The sequence below is a fragment of the Nilaparvata lugens genome, chromosome X (genome assembly GCF_014356525.2).
Source record: "Nilaparvata lugens isolate BPH chromosome X, ASM1435652v1, whole genome shotgun sequence".
NCBI classification, from domain to species: Eukaryota; Metazoa; Arthropoda; class Insecta; order Hemiptera; family Delphacidae; genus Nilaparvata; species Nilaparvata lugens.
The window spans coordinates 91,961,133-91,981,281 of record NC_052518.1 but is presented as its reverse complement, the minus strand read 5'-3'; the positions used below and the strand labels follow the sequence as shown (position 1 = coordinate 91,981,281).

Sequence of the window (20,149 nt, the reverse complement as noted above, 5' to 3'; positions counted from 1 at the left end):
TAATAAAATATTTCATAAACAAAATGAGTTTATGAGTAGCAGGAAAACATGAGAAGAAACCATCCACAACACAAGAGTAACTGCTGTTAGCTGGAGGGAGTCCCACCTAAAGTGAGCGAATACTAGGGGGGTTTATACAAATAATACGATTCAAATATAAATAAACATATTGAAATACAAAGCAAATAATATGTACAAGTGATAAAGTCAAGGACGAATCACAAGTTTACGTATGATAACTTTTTTATTTCCAAAAAACACTTATTTGATTTCTAGATCTTTTTATAAAGTCCTTACATGTAAATAAGAGATCAAGTACACTTGAAACAAGTGGGATACATATATCGAGATTATACATAAACTGACAACATATCATACAAAAAAGCATAGTTTAAAGTAAATCTTACAATAGCTTGATTTTATTCACTAAATTACAGCGAAAAGGACAGTTTTGGAAGCTTGAATTAGAAAATTACAAAAGAAATTCATATGACACAATAGCTTATATACGATCACTATAACTTTGGGTTTATAAATGGCTCACACCATCGGTGGGTTATATGAGTTTTCAACATTTTTTTTTATTTTTCACATTTTATTAAACATTATAGTGTTTTGTTTAGCTTAGACTGCAGACTTGTTATTTTCTTGTATTTGTTCCAATGGATGCCGTTATTTACGGTGGTTAAATTCATTTGGATTTCTGAGCAGCTGACCGAAATCTTTTGCTGAAAATGCGTATTATTAGTTGTTATCCATGAACTGTATGTCACACAAGATGAGAACAGTGGCCGGTAGAGGTCGTGGTTGAGGTGATAGGATGGTCAGTGTTTGTTTATCTGTGTCTACAGCGGTCCTGAATAATAACAAATTAAATTAATGATTTTTTCAAAAAATATGAAGATATGTACTGGAAATACAAAAAAATGTCTCATGATCCAAGTACAAGCTCATGTAGAAATCATCCTTAGCCAAAATAATAAAAGTAGATAGAAAAGTAATATAGCAACACTAGAAGAACTAATAGTAGATTTGTAGATTTATACAACAGTTTTATAATAAGGGTCTTAACGCACGAGTTAAATGTTGAGTTAAGACACAAGTGTATCAAGCGAACGCGTGTCAACACATCACGAATGCTTTAAAGACCATATAAAACTGTCGTATACACTAATAACATTTATCTACAACCACTCAAGCAAAGTAACACATTACTGACTCGTTGTAAGATTAGAAATTAGGTTAGCCTATATGATAAAAAGATTGGCAAGCTACCCAGAGAGAGTGAACTAAAAGCTTGACGAAATAAAAACTTAAAATACTGAAAAAAGACAAACTGAAAACTTGACTATTTGAAAACTTGGTAAACTAAACCATGACGAACCGAAGACTTGACGAATTGAAAACTTGACGTACTGAAAACTTGTTGAACTGAATACTTGATTTAGCGAAAAATTGTCAAATTGAACCTGCTGCCAGCATCAGAAACAGTGTTTTAATGTTGATGCCACCAGCATCGGAAACCGTGTTATAATATTCAAGTCGTTGCATAATGAGTAAAGTTTAGAGAATCCATTGCAAAAGATCCCTATTACTGTATAAGATGTTGATTAATCAGAAGTATTGCTTGTAAAGTATAAATTAAATACTTACACACAAATGAAACCGGCCACATTGGAATTGATGACATCTTCTTCCGCCGAAGATGCAAAACTGACAGCTAGTAAATGGTGCAACAGGTTAGGACCTGCAAACAGTACAGAAAATTTCATTAACAAATACAATACAAGATAATATGATTTAGTTTGCCTTATCTATCAATCTGACTCTCAAATCTCAAAACACTCTGAATTATAATCATCTATATAAATAAAAATCTAGCCTCAAATTTTGACATTCAATAACTATTTCATGTTTGCACCGAATTTGATGATTTTTTAGTTTTCTTTCTTATGATCAGGACCAGGTTTATGGCCTATCAAATTTATAATCCGACTTCAGGACTCTTTCCTACGGCCCTTCAAAGTTTGCATGTAATCCTTGTGGGAGAAGATTTGTGAGCTGGCCACACACAGAAATAAAAATCAGCTGTTATAATTATTGCGTCATCCAACAGCCGTCAGTAGATCTGTTTTCCAAATTTCTTTTTACTGATTAACAAAACTCTAATTCTCAATAATGCCGCGGTACTAACGACGTCCAAACTTGGGTCTTAGGACTCGAAATGCTGTAAATTAAGAATATACACGGGAAGATCAGCAGCAAGGAGATATACCATCAAATTTCCAGCAAGCTGCATTAAACTTCAACTAAAAATACAAACTGCTGAACAATTAACTAAGCACATAGGAAGTCCATATTGAGATATAAATGTAAATACTGATTGTTGGATGATTTTCATGAAAATATAGTGCATCAGATTAAGCTAAGGCTAAGCACACCTGAGGAGGCGCGGCTTGGTGATACAAAGTGTTGATCTTATGGAGATTGCCTATTACACCGTTCCACGCCAAGCCCGATTCAGTGTGTGTGAGTTCTTCCATTCAAACCAATAAGCAAGAAGCACCTGGATGCAACATGCCACATCGCGCCTCCTCAGGTGTGCATCCAGCTAAAGTTTGTCATGAGATGCATTAACTATTTGGCGGTACAAAGTTCGCCGGGCCAGCTAGTTAATAATGAAAGTCAAAAAGGTTATAAAAATTACATCTATCACAGGAAACAACATTTAGGAATGATTCAGGAATCAACAGTGTAGTTGATTGGTACCAGCTGTAGATAATCGTTCCTTAGAAGACCTATACAAATAATTATCACTCCCCTATCATTGAGAAACTGAAAAATGTTGGAAAAAAATATTCACCTCATGGAAGAGAGTTTTCATATTCCATTCATTAATTACTGAAGAATGACAGATTAATTTACATTTTTTTAAAATTTAGCTTAGCTTACATTCATCCCAAAATGGAAGATGGAAAGAATATGGAATTCTGTGTAATTTATCGTACATCGCATATTTCCTGGATCATCTATTGACAATCAACAACTATGAAAACATTAAATTCATCTTTGAAACACTGATTTAAACTAAATATTTTTTTTAATTCAACACTTTACTGATAGATAACTATCAATTGATTGAGAAGAATAAATGATAAATGCTGCATGACTAAGCACATAGGAAGTCCATTTTGAGATGTAAATGAAAATATTGATTGTCAGATAAATTTCATGATTCAAAATCTAATAAAGTCAAGTGTGACATGAGATACTTTGACTTTTTGGCGATACGAAGTTCACCGGGTAAGCTAGTTATTCATAATATGTTGGCTAATTCACCCTATGGATTCAGGTTTTCAGTTTATGAATTAAGGATCTGATTAATATTGGTGTTGCTGTCTGTTAGACAAAACAGATAGCTCTATCTAGGTTAAAAATGCCATCGCCGGTTGATTATTGTGTTACTTCTAAACCTTTGCTGAGTACAGGGCATATGCTAGTGATACATTAATAAAATTTGTAAAAAGGGTCGTGTCATCATCAAGTCAATATAAAAACACGATCTACTGATTATTCAAACATTTATCCAATGACTTTAGGTATACAGGAGAAGAATACCTACACAGTTGAACGACTTTTGGCGTACCGTAACGTAAATCGCCGGTTTCACACTTACTGATTGGCGACTGACATTTATCAAAAATATCCTCTGACTAGCTATTCCTCATGACAGCTATTTCTCATCGAAAGGTATTTTTCACACTTACCGATGTTTTTCAGACATTGGATGAATGAAGGCTTAAACAGTTTAAGGTAAATCTCACTTTCGACATTGATCAGCCGATACTCAGAAATTGTCCTCCGATTGGCTAAGAATCACATGTTGGTGAAGATTTGTCAGAGGGCAATTTTGAGGGAGTGGCTAAGAACTGAAAGTTTCAAATTTTCTATTGTATGAACATAACCTAAAGGTTTTGTTCAATTAGGTTTGAGGGAGTGGCTAAGACTGCGAGTTTCAAATTGTCTATTGTATGAACATAACCTAAAGGTTTTGTTCAATTAGGCTTTAAACGTAAAGGCTTTAAAGGTAAAAGGAAAGGTTAGTTTTTGACTTTTTAAATTGCAATATGTTATCGTTCACTGCATAGTTATTCATAAATGAATCAGTTGCATTTATTGTTTGAAATGTGTTGATCAATTTAGACAAAACAATGAATGAATGAATGAATAAAAAATACCTTTATTTAACAAAGCTAAGAATAAAAAACAAAAAAATCATAAAAAACATTTCATATGCATAATTAATTATTCAAGGAAATAAGAAAACAAACTAAGCCATTCAATTTTGGCATAACCGAGAAGGTTGTCCGCCAGGAGTCGGTTATCAATATATTTGTGAAAATTTTAAAATATGAAGAGAAAAATATACACTAAAAATACGTATATACTGTTAACAAAATCAATAATGCCAACAATCATAAAACAATGAACTCAATGATAAATAATCAAACCTAATTAAAACAAAACTTCAATAATTAAACTAATTTAGACAAAACACAAATAACGGAAAGTTGAAATACTCGCACATTTGAGAAATCGTACTTGAGAATGACACCCCAATTTCGAGTGTCGACCAATAACTGGCCGATACCTTTGATGAGTCACCATGTTATTTCGATTCCTACAACACCAGGCGGTATGACAAATGTCGGCCGACAATCGGTAAGTGTGAAAACATACTTTGAGCTTATTCATTCATCATTAATAATATTCATTTATTAATTGATTGTCACCTGGCTGTACAGCAACCAGCTTGGTCATATTATCCTCGGCCTTCATGCCTAGTGGCATACAGGAGTCGGGGAGCGAGGGTGCTCCTATCTTGAAGATCTTGAGGTCGGACCACTTCACGTCGAACGAGTGCGGGTGCAGTATTGCCCCCCCTACCCCCTTAGGGTTGCTCACTCCGTAGAAGTACTCGCGCACCCTCTTGTCACGCGTCTCCTGTCGGGAGCTCTGGTTTTGTTCCACCACCTGCAATCAACAACTCATTCATGAAATAGTTGTGGAAAAATTGTGTTGATTTGCGAATAGAATGTGAGAAAATAGCAACAAAATGTGAAAAATGTTTATTGAACTGGAATTGGGGAAGCGGTTTGACTCAGTGGTCGCGCTGATTAGCTATCGCTTAGATAAGTCAAGAATCATGCGTCTGCTACTCCCATTGGAAGGGTCACCACTTGAGCCACATTTGAGGTTAAATTATTTCTCTATCATTATAATAATTTGTAATTTTCCATTGGTTTATTGATAGTTATTGGATGTGTATTTCATGTTAGACGCCTCTTGCTGATGACAAAAATGCATGAAAACAGGTTTGTGTGCATGATAAACATTTATCATGTATGTTTTGTCATCAACGAGTAGCTTCTAACATAATATAAACAAAAAATGAACCACTGAAAAATTAAAAATTATAATGATAAGAGAATAATTTAACCTCAAATAGTGCAGCGAAGGAAAAATGAACAAAAAATCTGAGATACAACAACCTAACCTTAAAATAATTTAGCGTTTTACTGTGATGACACAACAATGTATGACGACTGTGTATCATGCATGTTATACCTTTAGTGGCCAGCCTGGGAAATACAATTTTAAAGGGCCGCAATTTTGTTTTATGAATTTGGAAAATTGTTATATATTTCTTTGTAGCTGTCGTAAATGTTTGTGCAAAGTTTCACTTGCGTATAAAAACCTAAAGGATCGCGGATCACCAGGCCCTATGATGTGAACACCAAATAATATAAATAAATAATAAACACTGGCATACATACCCCGCCACTCTTGGGCAGCAGCAAAACACGCACAAATTTGGGCAGATCTCGCACAAGTTCGTTGTAGAGGCGTTCCTGGTCAAGAACTAGGACAACATCCACCTCGAAGGCCTGAGCCGCGTGGCACAGATGCTTGTAGCCGTCACCCTTGATCCACCCCGCCGTGTTCACTATTATGCCCGAAGCACACGCTGCAATACAACAAAACACTACAGTGATGTCCACATAATGAAGGCAGTATTTGATTAAGATGTATATTTTCAAATAAACATTGGTTTTGCTATCATTTGACAAAGCGCTATCTTTTTCTACCTCCGCAATGTTTGCAGATAGTTTTTAAACGATGTAGAAATATAATTATTTAACAAACTATTTTATCTCAAATTTCAAAATTTATTATTAAATTATTGAAAAATATAATTTCGTTGCGTGGAGTTGCAAAGTGACCTCGTTCAGTGAAGCTGTCACCTTCTGAGACTGTTATTTATGGGGCTACCTCAAATCAAAAGCTCGTGTATACATCAACACTAAAAGCCGGTAAGTACTTGAATCCATGGATTGTGTTGTATGGATGTCTACTTACAACGGCAAGTACTTGAATCAATGGATTTTATTGTATGGATGACTTCTTACAACGTCTACATGAGTGTATAACACAGTGTTATACACATGAGTATGGACAATGTATAAATGGAAAAAACGGACACCATTTTTCTCATCTAAAAAACCGCTGAGTTATAGTTTTAATAACTATTATCCAAAAAATTAGACTGTATTGTCGTCAAAAATAGTTAAAAACGAGCTATTCTTGTTTTCCATACGTAATAAATGTTTTCATAAAATCACTCCACTTAAATGGGCTACTTTATTCAAATTGATAAAAACAATATAAAAACTTGTTGTACCCTTTGTAGTACCCTTTTATTAAACACTTCGAAATATTCAAATTAATAAAAACAATATAAAAACTTGTAGTACCCTTTTATTAAAAACTTTGAAATATTCAAATTAATAAAAACAATATAAAAACGTGTAGTACCCTTTTATTAAAAACTTTGAAATATTTTTAAGGACTAGTTTCGACCATTAATCATTTTCATGAACTTGCCCAATGGTCGAAAGTAGGCCTAGTCCTTAAAATATCTCAAAGTTTTTAATAAACGAGTACTACAAGTTTTTATATTGTTTTTATTAATTTGAATGTTTTCATTTTTTCTCCTTTCTAATTATAAAAATGACAACATTGAAGGTAAACATTACAAATTTTGTTTTAGTTTCGTTCAAAAATGAGTATGTAACAGCTGTTACAAATCCTCCATACTTCATTGCCCAACCCTGTAGAGTGTAGATGAAGATCGCTACTATCGAAGAATTCCTGATCGACAGTACGTACCTTTCTTGTTGGAATGCAGCCGCTCCTGCACAACCTCAGCCAACCGGGATGTGATGATGTTGCAGAGCGGGAGATTAGACTGCATCTTGATACTGCCAACGTTGAACACGAGGGGCGCTTGCTGTGAGAAGCCACCCTCCTCTAGTGAGGCTGGTCGCTCCACTAGGATAGCACCTACAACAAACCACAGTCATTCTTTATTCTTTATTCATTCACATAATAAGTACATCATCAAAATGATAAGGAGAGAAAAAATAGGGTAACTTTGTGCTATTTCTCTTCCAAATTTAGATAAGGTTACACATAGCCCGAAATACGTTAAGTCTTGTAGATCTTCACTACACAGAATGTTCAGTCTTCAATTATTTTCACAAAGTAATACACTTTGTGAAAACTGAAAGTATGCAAAGTAATAAATTCACTTCAGTTTTGCACATTCCCTAGAACCATACAGCTTGTGAAAATACAGTTGTGGATCCGTTTCTTATTTCTACTGTAGGACAGTTTCTACTGTACATTGTTTAATGTGTTTAGTTGACTTAAGAAATTACAGTTTCTTTAATATGAAACGTGTTTCGCCATATTGTGTGGCTTATACAGAGTGACTGTAAAGTATACAGTAAACTCTAGAACACGGTATGAAATCAATTGTAATATGATTTAAAAATGTAAACTGTAGTACAAGGTATGAAATCATTACAATTGATGATAGTGAACTCTAGTGCAAGCAAAGTATGAAATCATTACAATTGATGATAATTAACTTTAGTGCAAGGTATTAAATCATTACAATTGATTTCAAACCCTATACTAGGGTTTACTGTATACAGTCAGTCTGAATAAGCCACAAAACACATCAAAACCGTTTCACAGTAAGTAAACTATAATTTCTACGAACAAAGTATATTAAAAAGTAAGTTAATATGCAGTTGATCCTCTGTTGATAGTGAAGTATGGTATTGTTATTAGTATGCAGTTGAAAAACTCTGTATGAAGAACTGAATTATCCTGGGGAAAATATGGTAGTAGGGGTATTAGTTATTATTAGTAGAGATATTATTTTAAGAATATTATCACGGCATCACTGAATATTGATTGAAACAGTAGTTCAGTCAAGACGATTAAGCGTCTCAAATGTTAAGGGTGATAAATCTCAAACAATAAGCGCTCAATCCAACCGCTTCAAATGGGAATCTACAAACAAAATACCAGAAGGAAAAACACAATAATTCTGGAAACAAGTATCTTGTGTTAGGTGATTCAATGGTGAAAAACGTGACTCCTCAAAACTGTACCGTTGATGTTCGACCAGGAATACGAATTGATCAGTTAGCCCGGGTGATACAAAATAAGTATAAAACATCTTCAAAACAGAACTATAACAGTATAATAGTCCATGTTGGTACTAATTCAATTAGAAGAGATACTGAAGAATCCTTGGTGAATGAAATGAGAAACTTGATAAGAACAGCTAAACAATGTTTCAGTTCATCACAAATAATAATTAGCGGCATAATACTAAGACGTTCAGTGAGTGACTCATACATCAATAGGATTAATGATTCCATCAGAACTGAGTGCGACAAATTAGGTGTATTATTTGTAAACCCCAACAGTTTCATCAACATCAAGGAATGTCTAGGCAAAGATGGTGTACATTTAAATAGATTAGGCTCAAATAAAATAAGTGAAATGTGTGATAAGGTTTTCAGTTTAATAAGGAAAGAGGAAAACTAATTGGCTATGCTAGGGGTGTAAATAAAAAAAAAATATTTGAAATGAAAGATTCACCGAGAGTTGAAAGTAGTGGTAAAAAATATTTAAAAGACTCATGTAATTTGAAAATAATACATCAGAATATTGATGGAATTATTAGTAAGGTGAACCTTTTGGACACGCTAGTGGAAGATGAACAACCTGATATTCTTATTTTGACTGAGCATGGTTTGAAAGACTTTGAAATTAGTTCTCTGACAATAAATGATATGTTTTTAGTATGTAGTTATAACAGAGTTAATATGAGGAAAGGAGGTGTAGCGATATATGCAAGTCTTGAATTTTTAGATGTCATTAATTGCAAGTTTACAATTGTGAATACTGCTGATTTTTGTAATATTCGAGATATTGAAATGTGTGGCTTTGGTTTTAAGATTGGTGGACATTCCTATACTATTGTTGGCTTGTATAGATCCCCAAGCGGTGACATTAGTGTATTTTTTAAAGGGCTTGAAATGTTATTTGATCGGATATGTAGTCATGCTCATGATAAAGTTATTGTTGCTGGCGATTATAATATAAATGTACTAAATAGTTCTCCTGAACATAGAAACTTGATTAATATTCTAAACCAATTTGATTTGCATTATACCATCAAAGAGCCCACAAGAATTTCTGGAGTAAGTAGGACAGCCATTGACAATATTATTACTAATATTGAAGTAGAATCTTATGCTGTACATATTCTTCACACACTGTTATCAGATCATACTGCACAGGTTTTTCATACGCAATACGCTCATATTTTCAAGAGATCCCAGACTAATCAGATACTATTTAACACACCAATCCATAATTTCTCACAAGGGAATGTGATAAAACTTAAAAAATCTCTCGGTGATGAATCATGGACATTAGTTTATAATGCATCAGATGTAAACAACCAATTTGCGCGGTTCCATGAAACTTTACTCAATCACTTGAAAATAAACTGCCCTTTCAAACGTCAACGTAAAAAGACTCAGAAGAAAAAGAAATTTAGAGGTGAATGGATCACGGATGAAATTATGCAAATAAGAAATCTTCTAAAACTAGCTAAACACAATATTAATAATGGTGTAAGTATCAAAGAGGAGCCATTAAAACGTATTCAAAAAATGTATGATAATAAAGTTGTTCAAGCAAAAAAGCAATATATAAGTAATTTAATTTTGAAATCTTCAAATAAATCAAAAACAAGCTGGAAGATCATAAATGAATTAAGAGGTGGGAAAAAACCTTTAGGGCCAAATATAGAACTAGAAGAAGATGGGAAATTTATTACAGATTCTAAGCAGGTAGCTGATGCATTTAATAATTTCTTCATATCAATGGCACCCACTATCAATGTTCCAAAATCAAATCTACGAATTAATGACGCCCCCTCTCCAAATAAATCAAATTGTAGAAACAGCCTATTCTTCTTTCCAACATGTAGTGGAGAAATACTCGAAATAATAAGAAGTCTCAAATCAAAAAATAGCGTTGGATTTGATAATATCCCGGTGGATGTAATTAAGGAATGTAGTAATGAAATAGTTGATCCACTAGTTTTCATAATAAATAATGCCTTAGAAACTGGAATATTTCCAGATCTACTAAAAATTGCCAAGGTTAAACCATTGTTCAAGCGGGGTGTGAAAACAGATGTGAATAACTATAGGCCCATTTCTATTTTGCCAGCTCTATCCAAAGTGTTTGAGAAACTAATTTATAACAGAATAATGGATTATCTAGAGCGATTTGACTTAATCTCGTCCTGTCAAAATGGTTTTGTGAGAGGCAAATCAACAATAACTGCGGCTATAACCTTTATTGAGAGTGTTATTGATCAGGTTGATAATGGCAACTTTGTTATTGGTACACTTTTGGATTTGTCCAAAGCGTTTGACAGTGTTGATGTTGATATACTTATCAGTAGGATCTCAGAGGTAGGAATTAGGGGAATTGGTTGTAGTTTAATCAAGTCCTATTTGACAAATCGATTTCAATTTGTTGCTACTGACTCTCAATCCCAGGTAGCTGAATCAATGCGACTGAGTGTTACAAGAGGTGTGCCGCAAGGATCCATTCTGGGTCCATTGCTTTTTATTCTTTATACAAATGATTTGCAATCGTCAGTCCCAGTAGAGGTGGGTATCACATTATACGCTGATGATACAACAATAATGTTCAACAACAACAGCCTCAATGAACTACGGGTGGAAGCAAATCTACAGACAAATTCTGTTGTACAATATTATAATGAATCATTATTGTCAGTGAACCCTAAAAAAAGTAAGTGCCTTCAATTTGGTTTCAAACATTATGTATTTGAACCAGTAATTAGCATTGGTGACTCTATTGTGAAGAATGTGACAGAGGCGAGTCTGTTGGGACTGATTGTGGATAAGGATCTCTCATGGAATGCCCATACTGACAGACTGGCGAACAGAATCAGTAGCAGTTTATTTGTTCTGCGAAACATAGTCAAGTGTGTGCCCCCTGAGACAGGAAAAACGTTATATTTCGCACTCATTCATTCACATATTGCATATGGAATTGAGCTCTGGGGTAACACGTCTCTGCAGAACATAAATAAGATATTCATTCTGCAAAAGCGGGCTATTAGGTGTTTAGTGGGATTGGGGTTCAATCATCCTTGTCGAGATTATTTTAAAAGGCTGTGCATACTCACTGTACCTTTGTATTTTTATTTTTAAAACTTTATTATATGTGATTAAGAATATGGGCAGTTTAACGACCAATGCATAGGTACATTCACACTTCACAAGAAACAGAAACAACTTTATCGTTCAGCCTCACAGGCTAACTCTTTTTGAGAAAAAAACTAGCTACATAGGGAATTTCTAAACAAGTTGCCTGGTAATATAGATTTTAAGAGCATGACTTTTAAAAAGATCTTCATAAGTTCCTTGTTGAAAAAAGTTTTTATAATGTAAATGATTTTTTATGTGTAATATCATATAGGCTATATCTATATTTTTATTATGTTAAATATTGAAGAGATTTTTTTTGTACATGATAATGTTCAATTGTATAGTTGTGATTCATAATGACTGTACTGTATTGAACAAATAAAAATTATTATTATTATTATTGTTGGAGCGTTTGTTTCCCGTGAAACGCGGAACAATTTGCCTTGTTCCCAGAACGTACACACTGATATTGATAGCATAGCTATAGTATACATAGATAAAGTATAGCTATACTACAGCATAACCCCAGAATACATATCCAACAAATCAAAAAAATAAAGTTTGATAACCATTCGCTAAATGATTTCTTCTCTATAGAATATTTGACATTGGGACCAATTTACCTTGTACCCAGAACGTACACACTGATATTGATAGCATAACTATAGTATACAGTCATAGATAAAGTATAGCTATACTATAGCATAGCCACAGAATACATATCCAGCAAATCAACAAAATAAAGTTTGATAACCATTCGTTAAATGATTTCTTCTCTATATAATATTTGAGAGTGCTGATAGGGAAGAGATACTGATACTGAGTAAATGTTCATATACTGCACTAACCCATAGTGCCAGGCACAGATATGGAGCCCTGGCTGATGTCGAGGTCGACGAAGACAGGTCGCCGACCACAGCGGGCAGCGTAGTTAAGCAGGATGCGGCAGACGGTAGACTTGCCCACATCGGCCGGCCCCACCACCATCGTCACAGGCCCCCTCCCTCCGCCTGCCTCAAGCTCCGCCTTCTCGCGAAGCTTATCCAGGCATGCGTGACAGTTGAGGTACGTCATCTGAAAAGCACCAAAGTCGGTTAGTTGGTGAGTTTCCATTTATCTTGTCCTAGTGTATAAAAATAGCCTGAAATGTTCTGTTTAATTGGGCTTTAAAGGTAAAAGGAAAGGTTAGGGACGCTACGTTTTAAATGGCAATATGTTGATATTGTTTGAAATGTGTTGATAATTTTATATAGTAAAAACACAAAAATGAAAAGTTGAAATATTCGTGCTTTTGATACATCGCACTTATGAATGACACCCGGTTAGTTTTCGTTTTCAACAAAAAGAAAAATGAAATTGAGGTTAGGATCACCGCATTTTGTACAGCACTTGACCCTATAGTCAGATTCACGTTTTAGTCAGTGGAAATGATAGGGAGATATTGTTGTTACTTTTTCATTACCACCGCCTTCTATAGTAAAGAAAAGTAATGGAAATGGTTGGTCTTCGAAGTGGAACTCATGAAGCTAAAAGCAAAGCCCATAACATTTTCCGGAAGACTGAAGAATGGTTCTAGGCCAAGAAAGAGACTGTTGCTGAATGAAGGTAAAACACAGGAGCTGATGTGTACTTTTAATAGAGATTGTCCAAATGCTGCACCAGTTACTCTCCTCGGCTTCAGTAATCACTATTGATAACAAGCTAAGCTGTGAGCAAACAAAGTACACGATGCATACAAGCATCTGCTGATGCTATACCATTCAGTTTTTCAGCAGTCAGATCCAGTATTGCATTCTGCTCTGGGGACATTCAGCTCATGTGAAGGACATCTTGCTTCTACAGAAGAGGGCTCTGCGAACATTGACATTCAGTAATGTTGCTCCCTCTGCAGGCCAACACACTGTCCATGGACAGTATATCTTGGCATCACTCCTGTATATGAAGACTAATCAGGCATCCTTCACCGTGAGAGGTAAGATTTATGCTCACAGAACTAAGGTAGGGCGAACATCAACGCACCTAGATCTAAAGTTTCCAAAGTAAAAGACTGTTTCCCTGTACTGGCAATGAAGATGTTCAATGAAATACCTCCTTTAAATATCAGACTGCACGGTACAATTTCAAAAATTTTATCACATAGTGGCTCATTGAAATGCTCATCGAAAAGACTTTTTACAGAGTGACTGAGTTTCTAAACGATAATCTGAGTAGCCTATCGTCAACGCCGCCTGCTCTTCGATCCCGCCAATCAAATGACATACGTTTTTTGACAATTTTAGTAAAGTTAGGACTTGTATAGTTTATGTATATTATATGACGCGATCCATCCAGGGATGCCTGGTCATTGATCGACAGATTGGAATTTTTACCCTCTCAGGGATTGAAGGATTTCCTAGTACATGGATAACCATAATTGGAAAACTTAACGATCCTACTAAATTTTTGCACAGTTCCTAATTGAAATATTATGGTTTTATGATTGTTGTTATATTATTTGCATGTAATCAATTGTATATTTGAATTTTTATTTTGTATATTGTGTGATAATGAGTAAAATTGAATTGATGAAAATACTAGGCTACATGATTCATAGAGCATACACGATATTTTTAAAATCTTGAAACAATTTCAGCAAAATACATTATTTTTGCACATTATATTATAGGAAAGAAATAGTAAAATTAAATGTTTAAGTTTATAATTTCATTTATTTTCACTTAGGCCCCACTTTGAGTATGAATGTCTGTAAACTAGTACCAGCAGTTTATTATATATCAATAGATAACTCTGTTACAAACTTCTTATTGAACCTATACATTTTACAACAATTCCTTGCAAGATGATGCTAGCAAGGTTAATGTATAGTTGAGAGAGTGTTGAGAAAGTAATCATAAATTGATGAATAAATGTAAATAGTTAAATGAGGTATAGTTAATAGTTAATGTTAATAGGTTAATGTATAGTTGAATGAGTGTTGAGAAAGTAATCATAAATTGATAAATAAATGTAAATACTGTATTTACCATAGGTGTTTCCTTTGAAATGTAGCTGATATTTTTGCGGCCTTTCAATTCAATAGTGCAGCCATGATAGGTGAACACAGCAATTTTGGCTCCTGTTGTGAAATGGTACGGCTTGCCTTTCACCAGTTCGGTGCCGAAAATTTCGGCCAATCCAGCTTTAACCTGCAAATTAAATGTCTAGATAACATTTTTTTCAACTACTCAATATACATTTCTTATTTTATGGGACTTACAGTTATTGGCGTAACTCTAGATCCAGTGCCATTATACCTGTCATCAAATTTTTGGTTGGGATCGATTTAGTATGTTATTTTGATCACAAAAATTAAACGGCGGTCACTATTGTTTTCAAAATAAACGAAGTTCAAAGCAGCACAATTTTGCATGCATTTAACCTAAACCGTGTCAGCAATGTTGTTTTTAAAACTATAAATAGGTCGATACATTACTTATCCCTTACCCCTTCCAGCATATAATTGCCTTTAAAAGCAGAAACCTAAACTCCTAACCTACCCTTTTACCTTTAAAACGTTAATAAACATACCTTAACCTGGACCCCTACCCCTTCCAGCATATTGCAATCCCAAACCAAAAACCTAACCTACCTTTTACCTTTGAAACACTAATTACTGAACCTGATCCCTAACTGGCGTAATATTCTAGGTCCAGAGGTGTGTGAAAAGAAATATGCGTAATTATAGGTGTGTGAAAAGTTTTGAACGAAGTGAAGTTAGTATTTTTTTTTTAATTTAGTGGCCGCCGTTTAATTTTTGTGATAAAAAAATACTTGAGCTAATCGATTCCAATAAAAATATTGATGACAGATATAATGGCATTAGGCCTGGACTTTAGCCTAGTTATTATAGAATTATTGCACAATACTTCATATAAGTACCCAACTTCAAGGAACTAATAGTTAGTTCCAATATTCCAAAAAATAGCAATATTGTACAATAATAACTCAATTTGGTTCAACTCATCAGTATAAAATGTAATGGATTCAGATCTAAGTTAATATTTTGACATACAGTTGAATTATTAATATAATCCAAAATCCATAAAGGTGAGGTTCTATGAAGTCTTTATGAGGTACCTATATAAAATGCGAACACAATTAATTTGTAGCATTAGGCTAATTGGCTAATACCGGTACGGAAACAGTAGGTATTCAAGGTTCAACATTTCATGTTCTTATTTATAAAGATAAACTACAAACTGAAATCAATTGAAATAAAAAATAACAAAGTATTGATACCTCAAGAACGACTGTTTCATTATTGTTTTCAATTTCAAAACGCAGTTCACAATCCTTATCGAGTTTGAATACTCGCATCTCACACTCCTCATCACCCATACTGAAGTTGGAATGAGGTAATCTGTCTTGTCAACAAGTAAAATCACAATTGAATGCAGAATTTATTTGGCGATACTATTGTAGATATTAAGCAAATTTTACAACATAACCTCACTACGAAGGGATGAACGAAAGAGAAACGATAAACGACATAACCAAAAACCGCTTGTTGCCGCCTTTTGATAAGGCTGTGGCTACTGTAACTGTTACGGTAACCGTAACTCTATTCGGGTTCCGGTAAGTGATGACGTCACGTATGTCATCTGCGCATGATCCTAACATCGTTTGTCATACAAAAGCAATAACTATTACCAGAGCCACAGAGAAAAAGAAAGAGTATAAGAAGTAGAATTCCTTCTACTTTGTGGCGTAGCTTATCTGAATACAGCATAATTATATTGGTGCAGCTGATTAAAAATTCGGGTGAACATGAACAGTGAAAATTGAACACTGATACTGAAAGTATCACCACAGTATGCATACAGTACGGAAACTTGGCTATACCCTGACGCCAAAATCCGCCATCTTGTTAGGAAGCGCCGCATTGTAATAGTATCCCTGGAAAACACAGGCATTTTGTTTGACAATGAATGCACAGGTGGGGTGCCACAGCACCCCAGCCATTAAGACAAAGTTTCACACATACAAACTACAATTTATTGATAAGATTAACTTGAAACACCATTATTTACAGATAATAATCAATTAAGACAACCTTTACATACATCAATTTTATGCTCAGCACAGATAGCTGAATCACATTTCTCACAAAATGTCTTCGTTTTACGATCTCGAGACCGTGGACAAATTGAACATCTTGCCTGGTTGGGTCTTTCTCTCACAGGATGATTGGGGGTCTCTGTTTCAATACTAAGGCACTTCCTAATCCCTTCAGCGAGCTCTTTTGGTAATGGTTTTTTCAGTCTCTCCTCCATGAATGGTCTGGCTAGTTGGAGAGCAAGATCTTTCGGGAAACTTTTTCGGTTGACTGTCTGTTCACCATTCTTGTTTCTAAATAAAACTAGAGCATTGATACCAGCTTGATCCAACATTCCATAGAAGAACCTCAGAGGCCATCGTCGGGTTTTTCTAGCAACACTGTAGGTGTGATTGAGCTGATCAAAAGTATCGACCCCACCCTTTGTCTCATTATAGAAGTGTATTATTTCAGGTTTCTTTGTTTCTTCATTTACAGATTTATCACCATGCTTGGTTGAAAGTAGGATGACTGATTTTCCCTTCTTAGGACAAAAACTCACAATCGTTTTATGTTGATCAAAAGCAAAACTTGAAGAAAGAACTGCTGTTTTTCTTGATGGAAGAAATGAAGGTGGAATTTCTCTTTTGTTTTTCCGTAATGTTCCCACTACTGTCAAATTATAATCAGCCAGCATGGTATCTGCCAAGGGAATCGACATGAACCAATTATCTGCAGTAATGTTGCGTCCTGTTTTATGTATAGGCTCAGTGATTTCTTTGACCAACCTCAGAGGCTGATTTTGCTCTCGTTGTCCATGTTCTTTCCCAATGTAGGGTATAGCATTGATCATGTAATAAGTTCTGCTATCACATATGCAAATTATTTTCAATCCATATTTGTCTGGCTTAGAAGGGATATAGACTTTGAATGGGCATCGTCCTCGAAAAGAAAGAAGCTGCTCATCAACTGTACAATATGCATGTGGCGTATAGGACGATTTACAGTTGGAAATGAACATATTCCAAAGTGCACGAATTGGAGAGAATTTATCTTGATTATCTCTTGTTTTACGGTCATCAAAACGTAGGCAATTGAGTAAAAACTTGAACCTATTCTCTGACATGATAAATCTGTAGAGTGGTACACCATAAATATTATTCCACATTTCATGAGAGCTCAAATGTCCTGCTTTCAACACACCAGCTATATACAATAAACCAAACAGAGCACATAGTTCATTAGAAGTGGTATCTCCTAAATAATATGAATCCGATGAATAATTAATTTTTTGAATGTCTATTTCAATATTTGTGTAATGCACAATCAGTTCAATCATTTCTTCTTTTATCAATACTTTCCAAGCATCTTGCTCAGTTGTTATATTTCTGGCCTCACCTTTATTCCCTGGAACTCTCACAACTATATTTTTTCTGGCTGTTCGTCCTCGAATTGGTGGGTCAGAGCTCCATCGATGTCCATTTTTCCCTCTTATACAAGCTCCTCGTGGCCTATTATCTTCCTCTTCATTTGCTGAAATCACTTCCTCATCCTCAATAAGATCAGATAAATGAACTTCGTCACTTTTTTCTGAAAGAATTTCACTGTTATCATCACATTCACTGATGATTTCATTGTCAGATCCCTCAAATAGGTTATCTTCAACAAAGTCACAAAAGCTGGAACTTGTAGCAGCAGACATATCCATTGTGAAATTCAACAAATTGCAATAAAAAATATACTGAACATTGAATATTATACACTCTTAACTCACAGATGGGGTTCTACAGCACCCCAATTACTTATTATCTGCTTAAAAATATTATATATCATCAAAACAAACATGACTGCCCGAACATAACCTGTTTTTAGGAGAATACATCAAGCATGATCAAAATCTGGCAGATGGAGCGCTCCTGGTGGCCAACTGAAGTAACGCTGGGGTGTTGCAGCACCCCACTGTGTATTCCAGGGGTATTGATGGTAGGTTCGGATCACTTTAATGATCCGGATCAATTGATCTCATTCATTGCCACGAGCCAATCAGAAGACCAGGATTGGAACTTCCCAAGGTCACGTGACGTGTTTAGTATTGGGGTCATGCAAAAAGCATTGGTTAGATAGGCGTTTGATTACAAGTTTCCATTCTGTATTTATTCTGAGGTATCACTTCCAAAGTTGTTTCCTGATCTATCTTTCGTCGTTTCAGTGGGTACAGAAACCCCCCCCCCACCCCACAAAAAAACAAATTAGGGAGTTTAGGTAATAAACTATTAATTAGGTAATAAGCTATTTAATAGCTTATAGGGCTATATGATTCGTTTAAAGACTTTTCCCATAGCTTTTTCCTTAAACTTAAGCTGCGTTTACACCAAAGTTATCAACAAAATGTTTATTTTTCCGTCCTTATAGATTCTAACAGATAAAATGGAGCTTACATTTGATCTAATAGAATCTATAAGGAGCTTCCATTTAATCTAATAGAATCTATGGCACTATGAGGACGAAAAAATGAACATTTTGTTAATAAATTTGGTGTAAACGCAGCTTCACCTTTGTTTTGTTCGATATCACTTGGACTTACTTTTCATTACACCACCATGAATACATTTGTAGGCTACTTCAATTCGTAATATACAAGCTCATCCTTTTAAAATCGTACAACTTCTCTTCGTCTGACTTTTTTATTGTTTGAATCAAGAATACAGCACTGAATAATTGGTTTTTCTTTTCCACTGTTATATTTTTTGAACAAAGGTTAGCAAGTTCTCACTTTTGACTTAAAGGCCAAAGTCGTTGTCCGTCCGTATGTTCTACAATAACTTCAGAAAGAATTGATCAATCGGCTTCAAATTTCGAACACGTTTTCTTCGAACCTTTCTACAGGTCAAGTGCTTTGGACAACAAAATTGACTCACTCATTCGACCTTTTTCAGGATATTAAAATAACATTGAAAGTGCATAGGAAGAAATTGTTGATTTATCATTTAGGTAGTCAGATGAAGAATTCATTGCATGAAATCACTAGTTTTTCCATTCATAACATCAGCTGATGCAATTTGAGAGCTTTTACACACGCTGACACATGATTTCAGCTGGTTATATAATATAGAACATAATTCACAACTTTTACATCAACAAAATGATACGGCTCGATAATATTATATTAATGTGCGATTTCTGCCATTTATTTTCTCTTGGAACTCTGTATCGAAATCAAGTATCAAAGATGTTGAAGCCACAGAGTATGTCAGTGATCGCTTCCCTAGAGATCATTATTCTTATGAAGCCTCATATTTTATTAATAGAGCAGAACTCAAGCTACGTTTACACCAAAGTTATTAACAAAATGTTTATTTTCCGTCCTTATAGATTCTATTAAATAGAAAAT

The 20,149-nt window shown here is 34.7% G+C and overlaps 1 protein-coding gene across 1 annotated transcript; it reads right to left on the bottom strand.

The window, feature by feature from the left end:
• Positions 1-225: 225 nt before the first annotated feature.
• Positions 226-16,244, bottom strand: LOC111056354 (protein CLP1 homolog). Its single transcript, XM_039442691.1, has 8 exons — positions 15,963-16,244; positions 14,708-14,869; positions 12,533-12,758; positions 7,231-7,404; positions 5,838-6,028; positions 4,794-5,034; positions 1,654-1,747; positions 226-856 (listed from the first exon to the last, which is right to left on the bottom strand). Exons 1-8 carry the CDS (start codon positions 16,059-16,061, stop codon positions 745-747), a joined length of 1,299 nt encoding a protein of 432 aa, XP_039298625.1. The 5' UTR covers positions 16,062-16,244; the 3' UTR covers positions 226-744.
• Positions 16,245-20,149: the final 3,905 nt, after the last annotated feature.

Bases quoted from the DNA above. Each gene is read 5' to 3' on its own strand.
- LOC111056354 (XM_039442691.1), bottom strand. From the start codon at position 16,061: ATGGGTGATGAGGAGTGTGAGATGCGAGTATTCAAACTCGATAAGGAT. The intron at 7,405-12,532 runs GTTAGTGCAGTA...GGTTTGTTGTAG, and splicing joins ATCTGTGCCTGGCACTATGG to GTGCTATCCTAGTGGAGCGA. The intron at 1,748-4,793 runs GTGACAATCAAT...TACTGTTTGCAG, and splicing joins GCTGGTTGCTGTACAGCCAG to GTCCTAACCTGTTGCACCAT.